This window comes from Notolepis coatsorum (assembly GCF_963971535.1).
Source record: "Notolepis coatsorum genome assembly, chromosome: 9".
In the NCBI taxonomy this organism is placed as follows: Eukaryota; Metazoa; Chordata; class Actinopteri; order Aulopiformes; family Paralepididae; genus Notolepis; species Notolepis coatsorum.
Genome location: NC_140173.1, coordinates 152,806,464 through 152,821,955, shown reverse-complemented (window position 1 = coordinate 152,821,955; position 15,492 = coordinate 152,806,464). Strand labels below are relative to the sequence as shown.

The following is a 15,492-nucleotide window of genomic DNA, read 5'->3' as shown; positions in this document are numbered from 1 at the left end:
GTGGGCGTGGTCTCATCTGCATACCAACATGAAGTGGGCGTGGTCTCATCTACATACCAGTGGGCGTGGTCTCATCTACACACCAACATGAAGTGGGCGTGGTCTCATCTACATACCAGTGGGCGTGGTCTCATCTACACACCAACATGAAGTGGGCGTGGTCTCATCTACACACCAACATGAAGTGGGCGTGGTCTCATCTACACACCAACGTGAAGTGGGCGTGGTCTCATCTACATACCAACGTGAAGTGGGCGTGGTCTCATCTACACACCAACATGAAGTGGGCGTGGTCTCATCTACACACCAACGTGAAGTGGGCGTGGTCTCATCTACATACCAACGTGAAGTGGGCGTGGTCTCATCTACGTACCAACATGAAGTGGGCGTGGTCTCATCTACATACCAACGTGAAGTGGGCGTGGTCTCATCTACATACCAACGTGAAGTGGGCGTGGTCTCATCTACATACCAACGTGAAGTGGGCGTGGTCTCATCTACACACCAACATGAAGTGGGAGGGGTCTCATCTACACACCAACATGAAGTGGGCGTGGTCTCATCTACATACCAACGTGAAGTGGGCATGGTCTCATCTACATACCAACCGGAAGTGGGCGTGGTCTCATCTGCATACCAACGTGAAGTGGGCGTGGTCTCATCGACACACCAACATGAAGTGGGCGTGGTCTCATCTACACACCAACATGAAGTGGGCGTGCTCTCATCTACGCACCAACATGAAGTGGGCGTGGTCTCATCTACACACCAACGTGAAGTGGGCGTGGTCTCATCTACGTACCAACATGAAGTGGGCGTGGTCTCATCTACACACCAACGTGAAGTGGGCGTGGTCTCATCTACGTACCAACATGAAGTGGGCGTGGTCTCATCTACGTACCAACATGAAGTGGGCGTGGTCTCATCTACATACCAACGTGAAGTGGGCGTGGTCGCATCTACATACCAACGTGAAGTGGGCGTGGTCTCATCTACATACCAACGTGAAGTGGGCGTGGTCTCATCTACATACCAACGTGAAGTGGGCGTGGTCTCATCTACATACCAACATGAAGTGGGCGTGCTCTCATCTACGCACCAACATGAAGTGGGCGTGGTCTCATCTACACACCAACGTGAAGTGGGCGTGGTCTCATCTACGTACCAACATGAAGTGGGCGTGGTCTCATCTACACACCAACGTGAAGTGGGCGTGGTCTCATCTACGTACCAACATGAAGTGGGTGTGGTCTCATCTACGTACCAACATGAAGTGGGCGTGGTCTCATCTACATACCAACGTGAAGTGGGCGTGGTCTCATCTACATACCAACGTGAAGTGGGCGTGGTCTCATCTACAAACCAACGTGAAGTGGGCGTGGTCTCATCTACATACCAACATGAAGTGGGCGTGGTCTCATCTACATACCAACGTGAAGTGGGCGTGGTCTCATCTACATACCAACGTGAAGTGGGCGTGGTCTCATCTACATACCAACGTGAAGTGGGGGTGGTCTCATCTACGTACCAACATGAAGTCGGAGTAGTCGCGGCACATCTTGACGATGGACGAGCAGGCGTGTCGCCTCACGTTCTTCACCGCCTTCGTCCGCGGCGCCTGAAGGTGAAAAAACGGAAACTTTAAATAATCTCCAGGTTCCTGAACGACGATGCCGTGAGTCGAGGGGAGTTTCCTCGTGCGCTCTGTAGGGATGATGTCACGATGGCATACCGTTTTTAGGGCGTAAAGCCTTTCTCTGTTTTTTTTTATTAAAAACCCTTTCGGTGGGCCACACGACAGCCGGTTAACCCTTTTTTCACTGTGACAATACAGAAGGTTAGCCCTTTACTATCACACAACCGACGGTGATGCTCCATCATTAGCTCCGCATCCGGTTCCTAATTGTCCGATTCCTGGAATCGCATGCCTCCGTGACTATCGATTCCTCTTGTCGCTGCCATGTTTTTTCGACAGTTGCGCATTTGAAAACAATAACGTTAGCGCCACGCATGCAGCCATAGAGCAGACTATTTGATTCCTTAACACTTGGAGTGCCAACGACGAGATATCTCGTTTGTTCATCCCGACCGTTCAGTGCCAACGACGAGTGATCTCGATTTTAATTCATATTTCATCAATCTAGCCTCACGTTACCACTGCAAACTCTCTCTGAGCTCCATTGGGAAAATACCGCCCCCTATCGTCTCTCCCTGTGGTACTACACCCCTTTGGAATGGATTGAATGAAACGCATGGGGGGGAAAAAAATCCTGCTTCCACATTTTACTTCTCAGGCAAGTCACCCGAGACGATCGGATTCATTGTGGAGCCTCAGAACAGCGTGGAATCGGTGTTTCGACCACGCAGCGTTGGATCAATAAACGCGATCGATATTTGAAATGGCGATCAGGAATTGAAATAATCTTTTTGGAGAACATCTGATCTGAGGTAAGGAATCTATTTACCAGTCTTAAGATAATCAGAGCTTTTTTCACTGAGATATCAACGTGTGCCCTATGTGTGTGTGTGCGATCAGGAAATAAGAGAATCGATTTGTAAGCCCGCTTCTATAGCGTGCATAAGTACACATATACTATCGATAATCTAGCGTTTATTTGAAAACGATTCATAAATAGGCCGAAAAATTACATTTTTTTGTGTATTCCAGAATATTCCAGTGAAGGGCGATTAAAACGGAATGAAACAATCCGTTTCGACAATGTTGACTGCAAACAAGTCATTGATATTATGCACATAATTTAAGATGTAGTTTATGCGTTCGCAAATATGAGAGCTCTATCATTGAAGTGGGCGTTGGCACGCAACAGGGTTCTGGGGCACCCGACCTCCGGCACGGAAAGTGTTAAAGGCTCGAAATTGCCTGGATTTTGGTCACATAATGCTCCCGAAATGCCCCCGCTGTTTGACTGTTTCTATGTGAAAACTACTCCAATGCTTTGCAACCTAGTCATTAATTTAATTCGGAGTAACCTAACATTAACCGCGGAGCTAACGCTAGCTAACCAAGCTGATACAGACACACAGAGAGAGATAACAGCTGACTGAGCTCAGGTAGAAAAAAGGGTGGGGGCGAGCGGGGAGCCGTCTCTGTGTGTGTGTGTGTGTGTGTGTGTGTGTGTGTGTGTGTGTGTGTGTGAGTCTTCTGAAAGACCAGAGACGGAGGAGTCAGAGGAATAACGACCTGTTGAATGCAACTGCAGTTCAATAGATTAAATTAGTTTAAGATATTGAACTGTAGTTGCATTCAACAGGTCGTTATTCAATATATTAAATTAGTTTAAGAATAAAAAAAATTCAAAAAAAAAAAAAAAAAATAGTTTAACACTTTCCGTTATATATATATATACGTGTTTCGATTCCATGCGTTGTGGACCAGAGCCACGTATATACTCGTGGCAAGTTGTTATTGTTTTATTCCATATTTATAACGCTATTACAGTCCACCATCGATTTGCAGGACCTACTCGCATATTTGATTTTCGAAACATGCAATACCGGCCAGATACGCTTAGGGGCGCCATCGCTCCACTGCAGTATCATTGAGGGGATTAAAAAAAAAAAAAAAAAAAAATCGTTTACAGCCTGTGGGCGGATCATATGAGCCTCGATTCCAAACGAAGACCCTCCATCTTTGATCCAGTTACCAAACGCATTTTTCAGCCTGGAATAATGGGATTTATGATTAGCCAATGGACATATCGATCGACCAGAATCCGATGACTAATGAAGAAATGCTGCCGGCGATCACATGGCCCGACGGTAGGATACTATTACCCCAAATTACAGCTGGATTGGACATTGTTTTAAAACCTAACGTGATAGACCACTGACATTGGCTACCTGAACGCACACTCTATTGCTAATCAATAATACTAATCGGCGTTCCCCGCCGCCCCCATTTCATCCATAGATGCTCTGTAATAGTCCGGATGGTACACAGTTTGTTTTATTTCATTCGTATATATACCACAGAAATGGCGTTTGATATAACGGCGTCAAAGTTTAGCCTATTTTCTAGCTTCCTGAAAAAAAGAGACGAAAAGCGCGATAAACCTTATATTCACGACGCTATAAAATGACAACCAACCGATGGATTTTTATTTTCTTTAAGCCATTATGAAGGCACGGTTTATGCACTCAAGTGACAATGAGAATGGACAGATAGCAATACTATAAATGATATATATAGCTCTTAGAAAGTACATCGGTTTGTAAACATTCCTCTGTCCTCTGAGGCATAAATCGCTGCAAGAGTGCGGACGCCAAAGTGTTAAGAGAATCTCAAATACAGGGGCGGCTACGTGGCGTAGTGGGCAAGGCGCTCGCCACAAAATCTGGAGACGCTGGGCTTGCCTGTTCGAGCCCAGCGCTCCACATTGCTTTCAGTTTAGCTGGTCGTTCATACTAATACACATTGGCCGTATTAGGGGGTGGGAAACTGATGGGTGGGGATCGGGCGTTGTGGACAGCGACTCCTACAGGTCGGTTGGTGCGCCTGCGCAGTAGAATCAGGAAGTGTCGGGGGCAGCGTGAGCCTCCCACGCGTTACTCCTCGCCACTGAGAGATCGAGCTGCGCAGGTGAAAAGATGCGACTGCTGTTACCTCAAGTACCGGAGGGGACTTGTGCTATGTATGACTTAGTCCACATTGCAGCCGGCTTGTGGGAGGCAAGAAACAGCGTCCGTGACAGGGGAGGGTTGAATTGGATGATACGAAATTGGGATGGGAGAAAATATAGAAAATGGGAGAAAAAGTGGATAAAAAAAAGAGAATCTCAAATACATTATTTTATTTAAGTGTATAATTAAAAATGTTTTTACAGTTTTTGTATTTTTCTGACATGGGGGCTCAACAATAAATGACAATCAGAAATGTCAAGTTGCATGTTGTTATTCCCAACCAGCTTAGTTCTGTTGCATTTCCAATTTATTTATTTAAATTATAAACGTATCAGGATCGATAAAGAATCAGATCGCTAAGCAGAATCGATAATGGAATCGTATCGATAAAATCTTATCAATTCCCATCCCTAGAGACGATGTAGGGATGTACAGTTACATCCCTGGTGTTGTGTAACAAACTGCTCACCTTGCTCTCCTCCACAACCTCAAACGTGATGGCAGCAAAGAGCTGGGGGTGGAAAGGAGAAGAGACGGTTCAATACAAGCAGCGGTGGTGGAAGAAGTATACAGTTCCTTTACTTAAGTAAAAAAAAGTGGAAATACTCAGATAAATGAGGACTCTGGTAAAAGTCCTCCATTCAAATTCTACTTCAATAGCAAACACGTCTCTACTTTTACTTGAGTGTCTAAAGTAAAAGTATGGATAAGACAGTTAAATACAATGTACATCATCCAGTCAACAGAAGGCACGGGGTACGTTTATATCCACCCAGTGGTGGAAGAAGTACACAGTTCCTTTACTTAAGTAAAAAAGTGGAAATACTCAGATAAATTAGTACTCTGGTAAAAAGTAAAACTCCTCCCATTAAAATTCTACTTCAGTAAAAAGTAGAGAAGTATTTGCTATCGAATGTACTTAAGCATCTAACGTAAAAGTATACATTCTACATGACGTTTGTGTATTTCAGAGCTTGGGAGAGTTCAACCCGTGATCCAGTGACCTCTAAAGGTCGTGTTAAAGTGGTGTATCGTCCAGCTCTGCTGCTCTGATTAAAGGTTGTGTTAAAGTGGTATGTGGTCCAGTTATGCTGCTCTGATTAAATGTTATGTTAAAGTGGTATATCGTCCAGTTCTGCTGCTCCGATTACAGGTTGTGTTAAAGTGGTATGTGGTCCAGTTATGCTGCTCTGATTACAGGTTATGTTAAAGTGGTATGTGGTCCAGTTATGCTGCTCTGATTAAACGTTATGTTAAAGTGGTATGTGGTCCAGTTATGCTGCTCTGATTAAAGGTTATGTTAAAGTGGTATATCGTCCAGTTATGCTGCTCTGATTACAGGTTGTGTTAAAGTGGTATGTGGTCCAGTTATGCTGCTCTGATTACAGGTTGTGTTAAAGTGGTGTGTGGTCCAGTTATGCTGCTCTGATTAAAGGTTGTGTTAAAGTGGTATGTGGTCCAGTTATGCTGCTCTGATTAAAGGTTATATTAAAGTGGTATATCGTCCAGTTCTGCTGCTCTGATTAAAGGTTGTGTTAAAGTGGTATGTGGTCCAGTTATGCTGCTCTGATTAAAGGTTATGTTAAAGTGGTATATCGTCCAGTTCTGCTGCTCTGATTAAAGGTTGTGTTAAAGTGGTATGTGGTCCAGTTATGCTGCTCTGATTACAGGTTATGTTAAAGTGGTATGTGGTCCAGTTATGCTGCTCTGATTAAAGGTTGTGTTAAAGTGGTATGTGGTCCAGTTATGCTGCTCTGATTACAGGTTATGTTAAAGTGGTATGTGGTCCAGTTATGCTGCTCTGATTAAAGGTTGTGTTAAAGTGGTGTGTGGTCCAGTTATGCTGCTCTGATTACAGGTTGTGTTAAAGTGGTGTGTGGTCCAGTTATGCTGCTCTGATTACGTCCTCTTGAAGTTGACTTAAAATTGTTGAGCTTAAAATGTGAAAGTATATAATCTTCATAAAATATTGCCATGTTTTCTATGCAAAATAATTGTCTTCAAAGTAACTAGGTTCAGATAAATGTAGTAGAGTAAAAAAGTACAATATTTCCTTTGAAATGTAGTGGAGTAAAAGTATAAAGTTCCCTAAAACTTATATTTTAACGCAGCCAGAAAGGTAGGTAGGTATTTATTTAAAACATATACAGATCATTATTTCACATATTTGCTTTTGTCAAGGAGAGAAACGAAAAAGCCAATGACTTATTTACATCGTTGTCCTTGGAAGTCAAGGATGCCTGATACAACACATACAACTCATTACAGAAAATCATTCACAATTATCACATTTGCATAGCAATAATGGCACAACCCTTAATTAATACAAACATGTTCATTTGTTGAGACATGCTAAACTAGCCGTGAGTCTGTGTGTCTCAGAGCACCCCGGGGGGAGGGGGCGGGGGGGGGGGAGAGAGAGAAATTCCGGCCTTGACCAATTACATTTGCCATCAGCTAGGACCGGAGGGGGAGGAGTTTGGATATGATATGATATGGACAGTTGCCGTCATAGCAGGGGGATAGGACTTTGGTGATGAGACAGTCTTAGGCTCCCCCCCCCTCCAGGTTACGTGCGGTCAGCTCAAGTCTGAATCTGACCTCAACAGCAACCGAGGAGTTTAAAACCAGGGGAGAGGACGCAGACATCACCTTGGAGAGGACCTGGGGCAGGGCCTGCGGGCGGTGCGTGACTCACCTTGGAGAGGACCTGGGGCAGGGCCTGTGACTCACCTTGGAGAGGACCTGGGGCAGGGCCTGCGGGCGGTGCGTGACTCACCTTGGAGAGGACCTGGGGCAGGGCCTGTGACTCACCTTGGAGAGGACCCGGGGCAGGGCCTGTGACTCACCTTGGAGAGGACCCGGGGCAGGGCCTGTGACTCACCTTGGAGAGGACCTGGGGCAGGGCCTGGGGGGGGGCGGTGCGTGACTCACCTTGGAGAGGACCTGGGGCAGGGCCTGTGACTCACCTTGGAGAGGACCTGGGGCAGGGCCTGCGGGGGGGCGGTGCGTGACTCACCTTGGAGAGGACCTGGGGCAGGGCCTGTGACTCACCTTGGAGAGGACCTGGGGCAGGGCCTGCGGGGGGGCGGTGCGTGACTCACCTTGGAGAGGACCTGGGGCAGGGCCTGTGACTCACCTTGGAGAGGACCTGGGGCAGGGCCTGCGGGGGGGCGGTGCGTGACTCACCTTGGAGAGGACCTGGGGCAGGGCCTGTGACTCACCTTGGAGAGGACCTGGGGCAGGGCCTGCGGGGGGGCGGTGCGTGACTCACCTTGGAGAGGACCTGGGGCAGGGCCTGTGACTCACCTTGGAGAGGACCTGGGGCAGGGCCTGTGACTCACCTTGGAGAGGACCTGGGGCAGGGCCTGGGGGGGGGCGGTGCGTGACTCACCTTGGAGAGGACCTGGGGCAGGGCCTGTGACTCACCTTGGAGAGGACCTGGGGCAGGGCCTGTGACTCACCTTGGAGAGGACCTGGGGCAGGGCCTGTGACTCACCTTGGAGAGGACCTGGGGCAGGGCCTGTGACTCACCTTGGAGAGGACCTGGGGCAGGGCCTGTGACTCACCTTGGAGAGGACCTGGGGCAGGGCCTGTGACTCACCTTGGAGAGGACCTGGGGCAGGGCCTGTGACTCACCTTGGAGAGGACCTGGGGCAGGGCCTGTGACTCACCTTGGAGAGGACCTGGGGCAGGGCCTGTGACTCACCTTGGAGAGGACCTGGGGCAGGGCCTGTGACTCACCTTGGAGAGGACCTGGGGCAGGGCCTGTGACTCACCTTGGAGAGGACCTGGGGCAGGGCCTGTGACTCACCTTGGAGAGGACCTGGGGCAGGGCCTGTGACTCACCTTGGAGAGGACCTGGGGCAGGGCCTGTGACTCACCTTGGAGAGGACCTGGGGCAGGGCCTGTGACTCACCTTGGAGAGGACCTGGGGCAGGGCCTGTGACTCACCTTGGAGAGGACCTGGGGCAGGGCCTGTGACTCACCTTGGAGAGGACCTGGGGCAGGGCCTGCGGCCGGTGCGTGACGAAGGGGAAGAGGGCGGAGACGCAGGTGAGGACGCCGGACAGGATGAGCGGGTCGCGGGTCTCGTAGCTCAGCACCGCCTGCAGCAGCTCCATGCCCTGCTCAACCGGACGCGTCTGTGCAGCACAGGGAGAGAGAAATAGTTAATATTATATTAGTTAAAAAAAATTCATACAGCGGTAATTTGCTTGAAGCCCCATAGAGGCCTTTTGGTAAAGTGTTGTTCTGAAAAAAATTCCAACGAAAGCTCTCGATGTCCCCCTTCAAAATGGCGTAAATTTTTATTTTTTTTTAAACTACACTCGCCCCGCTACGAGGGCCATTTCATGTATGCACGACGAGATATAATAAATTCGCTGCTGTCGGGACAAAACCTCATAACTCCATTTTTAGAATTTTTTTTTATTATATAAATCAACTCCGTAGATCATCCTCCATATGTGTGTGTGGGTTTTACAAAGTTTAAACAATGGGAAAGCATTAAACCGATCATCTGTCTAAACCTCCTAACTCTATTCACCCTCAAATCTGTGTTCGTTTTTTTCATCTGCTGAAAAGTTGGGTTTTTGGAGTTATGAGGTTTTGTCCCGACAGCAGCGTAATGATAATCTAGTGTCGATTTCAGGATGATTAGATAATCGGCCGAAAAATTACAACGTGATGACTGGATTACACTAAAATGCCTTTTTCCTGGAATTACTCAGAAGCACCCAAACCACACTCCATTCAAAACGGTATAAAAACATCAGTTTTGGGCATGTTGACTGGAAGCAACTCACTGACAGTCGACGGCGTTATTAGACCCATAGATACGATATAAGATATATTTTAAGCAAATGTCGCAGTCTAAAACTATATCCATTGAATAAAGACCTGGCGCTGAAGGGGGATCAGCGTAATAGATAAGATGAGATATTCCTTTATTGATCCCCTCGGGGGGGAAATACAGGCATCATAGCGGCATGGGGGAGGGGGGAGGGGAGGTACAGGTATGGGCAGGGTGATAGTAGAAAGACATAGATATAGACAATAAAGTTAGATCTGAATATAGAAATATGAGAAATAAATTGTGTAAACAATACAATTAACTCTGAATATAAGAATATGTGAAATATGTATATGAAAAGGTGCAGATGAGGGTATCGTGAGGACACTGAAGGCGCGCGCCGCAATAAGTGAAGCGAGTATGAAGTGATGGTTGGGTAGCGGAATGATTTAGAACCACGCAAGCATTAAACCGTTTTAAAACAGCACACCCGCCAGCCAATAAGAAAAGAGTAGGGATGTCCGATATTATCGGCCGATATCGGCATTAAAATGTGAAATATCGGTATCCAATTTTTTTTTCTTACATTTCTATAACCTTTATTTACCCAGGCAAGCAAGTAAGAACAAATTCTGATTTTATTTATTGTCAAAAGTACGCATAATGTTGTGTTAATTCCACAACAAGAGATATGTAATGTTAATTACCTGAAATTATTCAGTTTTTTTTTGGGGGGGGGGGGGCCTACATATATCGGTATCGGTTGATATCGATATCGGTATCGGTATCGGAAATTAAGAGTTGGACAATATCGGTGTATCGGTATCGGTAAAAAAGCCAATATCGAGCATCCCTAGAAAAGAGTATTCACCCCAACCGTTTAAATAAAAAAAAAAGCACACCCGCCAGCCAATAAGGAGAGAGTATTCACCCCCGGACCAGGAAGTGTTATTAATAAGAAGGTGTTTCTGGTCCCTGCTCCTCCAGGACCTTTAAGTGTTTTAATAAGAAGGTGTTTCTGGTCCCTGCTCCTCCAGGACCTTTAAGTGTTTTAATAAGAAGGTGTTTCTGGTCCCTGCTCCTCCAGGACCTTTAAGTGTTTTAATAAGAAGGTGTTTCTGGTCCCTGCTCCTCCAGGACCTTTAAGTGTTTTAATAAGAAGGTGTTTCTGGTCCCTGCTCCTCCAGGACCTTTAAGTGTTTTAATAAGAAGGTGTTTCTGGTCCCTGCTCCTCCAGGACCTTTAAGTGTTTTAATAAGAAGGTGTTTCTGGTCCCTGCTCCTCCAGGACCTTTAAGTGTTTTAATAAGAAGGTGTTTCTGGTCCCTGCTCCTCCAGGACCTTTAAGTGTTTTAATAAGAAGGTGTTTCTGGTCCCTGCTCCTCCAGGACCTTTAAGTGTTTTAATAAGAAGGTGTTTCTGGTCCCTGCTCCTCCAGGACCTTTAAGTGTTTTAATAAGAAGGTGTTTCTGGTCCCTGCTCCTCCAGGACCTTTAAGTGTTTTAATAAGAAGGTGTTTCTGGTCCCTGCTCCTCCAGGACCTTTAAGTGTTTTAATAAGAAGGTGTTTCTGGTCCCTGCTCCTCCAGGACCTTTAAGTGTTTTAATAAGAAGGTGTTTCTGGTCCCTGCTCCTCCAGGACCTTTAAGTGTTTTAATAAGAAGGTGTTTCTGGTCCCTGCTCCTCCAGGACCTTTAAGTGTTTTAATAAGAAGGTGTTTCTGGTCCCTGCTCCTCCAGGACCTTTAAGTGTTTTAATAAGGTGTTTCTGGTCCCTGCTCCTCCAGGACCTTTAAGTGTTTTAATAAGAAGGTGTTTCTGGTCCCTGCTCCTCCAGGACCTTTAAGTGTTTTAATAAGAAGGTGTTTCTGGTACCTGCTCCTCCAGGACCTTTAAGTGTTTTAATAAGAAGGTGTTTCTGGTCCCTGCTCCTCCAGGACCTTTAAGTGTTTTAATAAGAAGGTGTTTCTGGTCCCTGCTCCTCCAGGACCTTTAAGTGTTTTAATAAGAAGGTGTTTCTGGTACCTGCTCCTCCAGGACCTTTAAGTGTTTTAATAAGAAGGTGTTTCTGGTACCTGCTCCTCCAGGACCTTTAAGGCCTGTCCCACCACGTTCTCCGTGAAGACCGTCATGGCATCCCACTGGATCACAGAGGGGGACAGCATGGAAGTTATGGAACACAGACCCTCTGCCGGCTTCACTGAGGAGGGAGGGAGGGAGGGAGAGAGAGAGAGAGCGTGAGAGGAGTGACCGAGGAGGGAGGGAGGGAGAGAGTGTGAGAGGAGGGAGGGAGGGAGTGTGAGAGGAGGGAGGGAGGGAGGGAGGGAGGGAGGGAGGGAGGGAGGGAGGGAGGGAGGGAGAGTGTGAGAGGAGTGACCGAGGAGGGAGGGAGGGAGGGAGAGAGTGTGAGAGGAGGGAGGGAGGGAGGGAGGGAGGGAGGAAGGGAAGGAGGGAGGAGTGACTGAGGAGGGAGTGAGGAGGGAGAGAGGGAGGGAGTGAGTGAGTGAGTGAGTGAGTGACCGAGGAGGGAGGGAGGGAAAGAAGGAGGGAGGGAAGGAAGGAGGGAGGGAGGGAGGGAGAGGAGTGACTGAGGAGAGGGAGGGAGGGAGGGAAGGAAGGAGTGAGGAGGGAGGGAGGGAGGGAGGGAGTGAGTGAGGGAGTGAGGGAGTGAGGGAGTGAGTGAGTGACCGAGGAGGGAGGGAGGGAAAGAAGGAGGGAGGGAAGGAAGGAGGGAGGGAGGGAGGGAGAGGAGTGACTGAGGAGAAGGAGGGAGGGAGGGAGGGAGGGAAGGAAGGAGTGAGGAGGGAGGGAGTGAGGGAGGGAGTGAGGGAGTGAGGGAGGGAGTGAGGGAGGGAGGGAGGGAGGGAGGGAGGGAGGGAGGGAGGGAGGGAGGGAGGGAGAGAGCGTGAGAGGAGTGACCGAGGAGGGAGGGAGGGAGGGAGGGAGAGAGTGTGAGAGGAGGGAGGGAGGGAGGGAGGGAGAGAGTGTGAGAGGAGGGAGGGAGGGAGAGAGGGAGGGAGGGAGGGAGGGAGAGAGCGTGAGAGGAGTGACCGAGGAGGGAGGGAGGGAGGGAGGGAGAGAGTGTGAGAGGAGGGAGGGAGGGAGGGAGGGAGGGAGGGAGCGTGAGAGGAGGGAGGGAGTGTGAGAGGAGTGACCCGAGGAGGGAGGGAGGAAGGGAAGGAGGGAGGAGGGAGGGAGGGAAGGAGGGAGGAGTGACTGAGGAGGGAGTGAGGAGGGAGAGAGGGAGGGAGGGAGGGAGTGAGGAGGGAGGGAGGGAAGGAGGGAGGAGTGACTGAGGAGGGAGTGAGGAGGGAGAGAGGGAGGGAGTGAGGAGGGAGAGAGGGAGGGAGTGAGGAGGGAGAGAGGGAGTGAGTGAGTGAGTGAGTGAGTGAGTGAGTGAGTGAGTGACCGAGGAGGGAGGGAGGGAAAGAAGGAGGGAAGGAGGGAGGGAGGGAGGGAGAGATGGAGGGAGGGAGGGAGGGAGGGAGGAGTGACTGAGGAGGGAGTGAGGAGGGAGAGAGGGAGGGAGTGAGTGAGTGAGTGAGTGAGTGAGTGAGTGAGTGAGTGAGTGAGTGAGTGAGTGAGTGAGTGAGTGAGTGAGTGAGTGAGTGAGTGAGTGACCGAGGAGGGAGGGAGGGAAAGAAGGAGGGAGGGAAGGAAGGAGGGAGGGAGGGAGGGAGAGGAGTGACTGAGGAGAGGGAGGGAGGGAGGGAGGGAGGGAGGGAGGGAGGGAGGGAGGGAGGGAGGGAGGGAGGGAGGGAGGGAGGCGTGAGAGGAGTGACTCACTGTGTGTGTGGGAGGAGCTTATAGACATCATCAGCATATATGAAAACGTTCACCTTGAAAGATCTTGATTTGAGTTGTCAGCTGAGATGATGGAAGATTTAAAGAAAACGTCTTTGCTCTCATTTACATTTAGTCATTTAGCTGAACGCTTTTATCCAAAAGCGACTAACGAGTTCTGTACAACAAGTCAGCAGGAAGTAGGGCTGTACCGAATGTCTTTTTATTTATTTATTTTTTTACATTTGAACCTTCTGTTTAAGTTTTCGAATGAAGCTTTGAATGTCTGTCGTCATATTTTATGACATAATCATAAAACATTTTTAATCGTCAAACAAAATCCTCAATTTGAATAAAGTGATTAATCTGATTCAATGAGTATTTTTTTATTTTTATTAAATCAACTTTCTTTAACTCATCATGTAGCTGAGGGGCTACACAACCCGGACTGTATTAATGATTGTTTAGATTAAACCACTACTAAATATTATTACTTGCCAGACAGTACAGTTAGATAAATATGGCAGACACTCAATTGACGGCACGGGGACAAGGATATCAAGTTGACAGTATTTAATAGTCATATCACGATACAACTGAATTATTAAGTTGCTCTTTTAATAGTAGAATGATAGTAGAATGTCAGAGTATCAAAGTCAGGGGGAATGAATAATTCCTAGGTTAAGAATACTCGACCGGAGCTCTGCAAGGAGTGAGAGAAGGCTGGATACAGGGTAAAGCAAGGGGATAGCTGGAGACGATGATTTCCCCTGTGGAGTTGTAAGCTCCAGAGGAATTGAAGAATAGTCGGATAATCCTGTGGTCACTGAAGAAAAGGGGGTCTCGTACGGATCCAGTCCTTGTAATCCAAGTGCCCGATGGCAGGGTTAATAGCTCTTAATCCAAAGCCCGATGGCAAAGATGATAGCTAGCTAGCTTCGTTGGTACTAGAAGCTAGCCCGATGACGGTCTTCAGGGAGTAGTTAGATCCAAACGCCGATGGTCTTAACTATACGCTTCTCCACGTTACTTCGCTTACACAAGTCACTATACTGCGCCAATAATGGCTCTACAATATTATGGTCGTATCTAAGTAGCTACTAGCTATCCGTAACGATACACCGCCGGTAGGTCTGTGTACAACGGTACCGAACGTATTACAATCTCGCTCGGCTGCTTCTCCTGTTCTGCTACTGCCGACTCATTACTTCCACTGCTCACGTGTTCACTCGTTCTGCACAATCGTTACTGTGTTCTCGTTTTCTCTGCTTGCTAGGTTACTTCTCGGTTCACTGCTTTCACTTCACGTGTTTAGGTTTCACTGCGGCTGCTTGCGCCACCTACAATATATATACTCAGAGTGATTTCTAAGGCGCCACCGAATTACTTGTCCGGAATCAATGCGCCTGCTTAGGGCATGTCTGAACTTGCCCGGACACGTCTTTGAACTTGTCTGAGGGGCGCGTCTGCTGGCGCCTCCAATGTCAAGGGCGGTGCCCAGTGAGGCGAGCGAATAATACTATGATGTAAACGGAAGGTTAAAGGTATATAGCTTATATATATAAACAATATACAAGTTATACAAAATAATAAACGCAGATTCTCAGTGTTAATCTGGACCCTTCAGAACACATCAGTTTCATCAACATAAATAATCCAATAAGGGCAGGGTTGGTACGAAAGTGATGGTGACGTCTTGATGGAGCGCCAAGCGGATGCAGATAGGCTACATCATTTATGATAAATGTTTTATTTACATTTGTATGACGAGTCATAATATACTATAATATTAGTGTAGCCTAATCTTTATCTGCAAATGTGAAGAAAAACCCCAGACAGACAGACAGACAGACAGACAGACAGACAGACAGACAGAGACCATTGGGAACGAGCTAGCAGACAGACAGACAGACAGACAGACAGACAGACAGACAGACAGACAGACAGACAGACACCATTGGGAACGAGCTAGCTAAATGAGCCACACAATCGCAATTTGGTCGCATATTTTTTTTTTATCCGTTCTAAATCTACCAGACAGACCGCTACACACAACAGTTACCGACGTTCCTCTACACCAGCGAGGAGGGTACAATGGCATAATTATGGTCTCAGCCTTTAGTACAAACCGCCCCCACGTACATGTGGCGTTGCCGTGGTCGATGGGGCAGGCCAGCTGGTACTGCAGCCACTCCGCGGCGATCTGGAAGGCCTCGAGCGGGACGATGCGGCAGGCGTTCCTCACCACCTCCCCCTGTGCGGCTCTGAAGGCTGGG

The 15,492-nt window shown here is 48.0% G+C and overlaps 1 protein-coding gene across 1 annotated transcript in view; it reads right to left on the bottom strand.

The window, feature by feature from the left end:
• Positions 1 to 1,516: 1,516 nt before the first annotated feature.
• Positions 1,517 to 15,492, bottom strand: part of xpo5 (exportin 5) — a gene marked incomplete at its 3' end in the record, with an annotated part of 57,319 nt that continues 43,343 nt past the window's right edge. Inside the window, exons 13-17 of the mRNA XM_084322080.1 lie at positions 15,359 to 15,487; positions 11,509 to 11,633; positions 8,631 to 8,786; positions 5,111 to 5,152; positions 1,517 to 1,618 (exon numbers count right to left, since the gene is read on the bottom strand). Coding sequence (XP_084178206.1) covers positions 1,517 to 1,618; positions 5,111 to 5,152; positions 8,631 to 8,786; positions 11,509 to 11,633; positions 15,359 to 15,487 — 554 coding nt within the window. The remainder of the gene's footprint in view (positions 1,619 to 5,110; positions 5,153 to 8,630; positions 8,787 to 11,508; positions 11,634 to 15,358; positions 15,488 to 15,492) is intronic.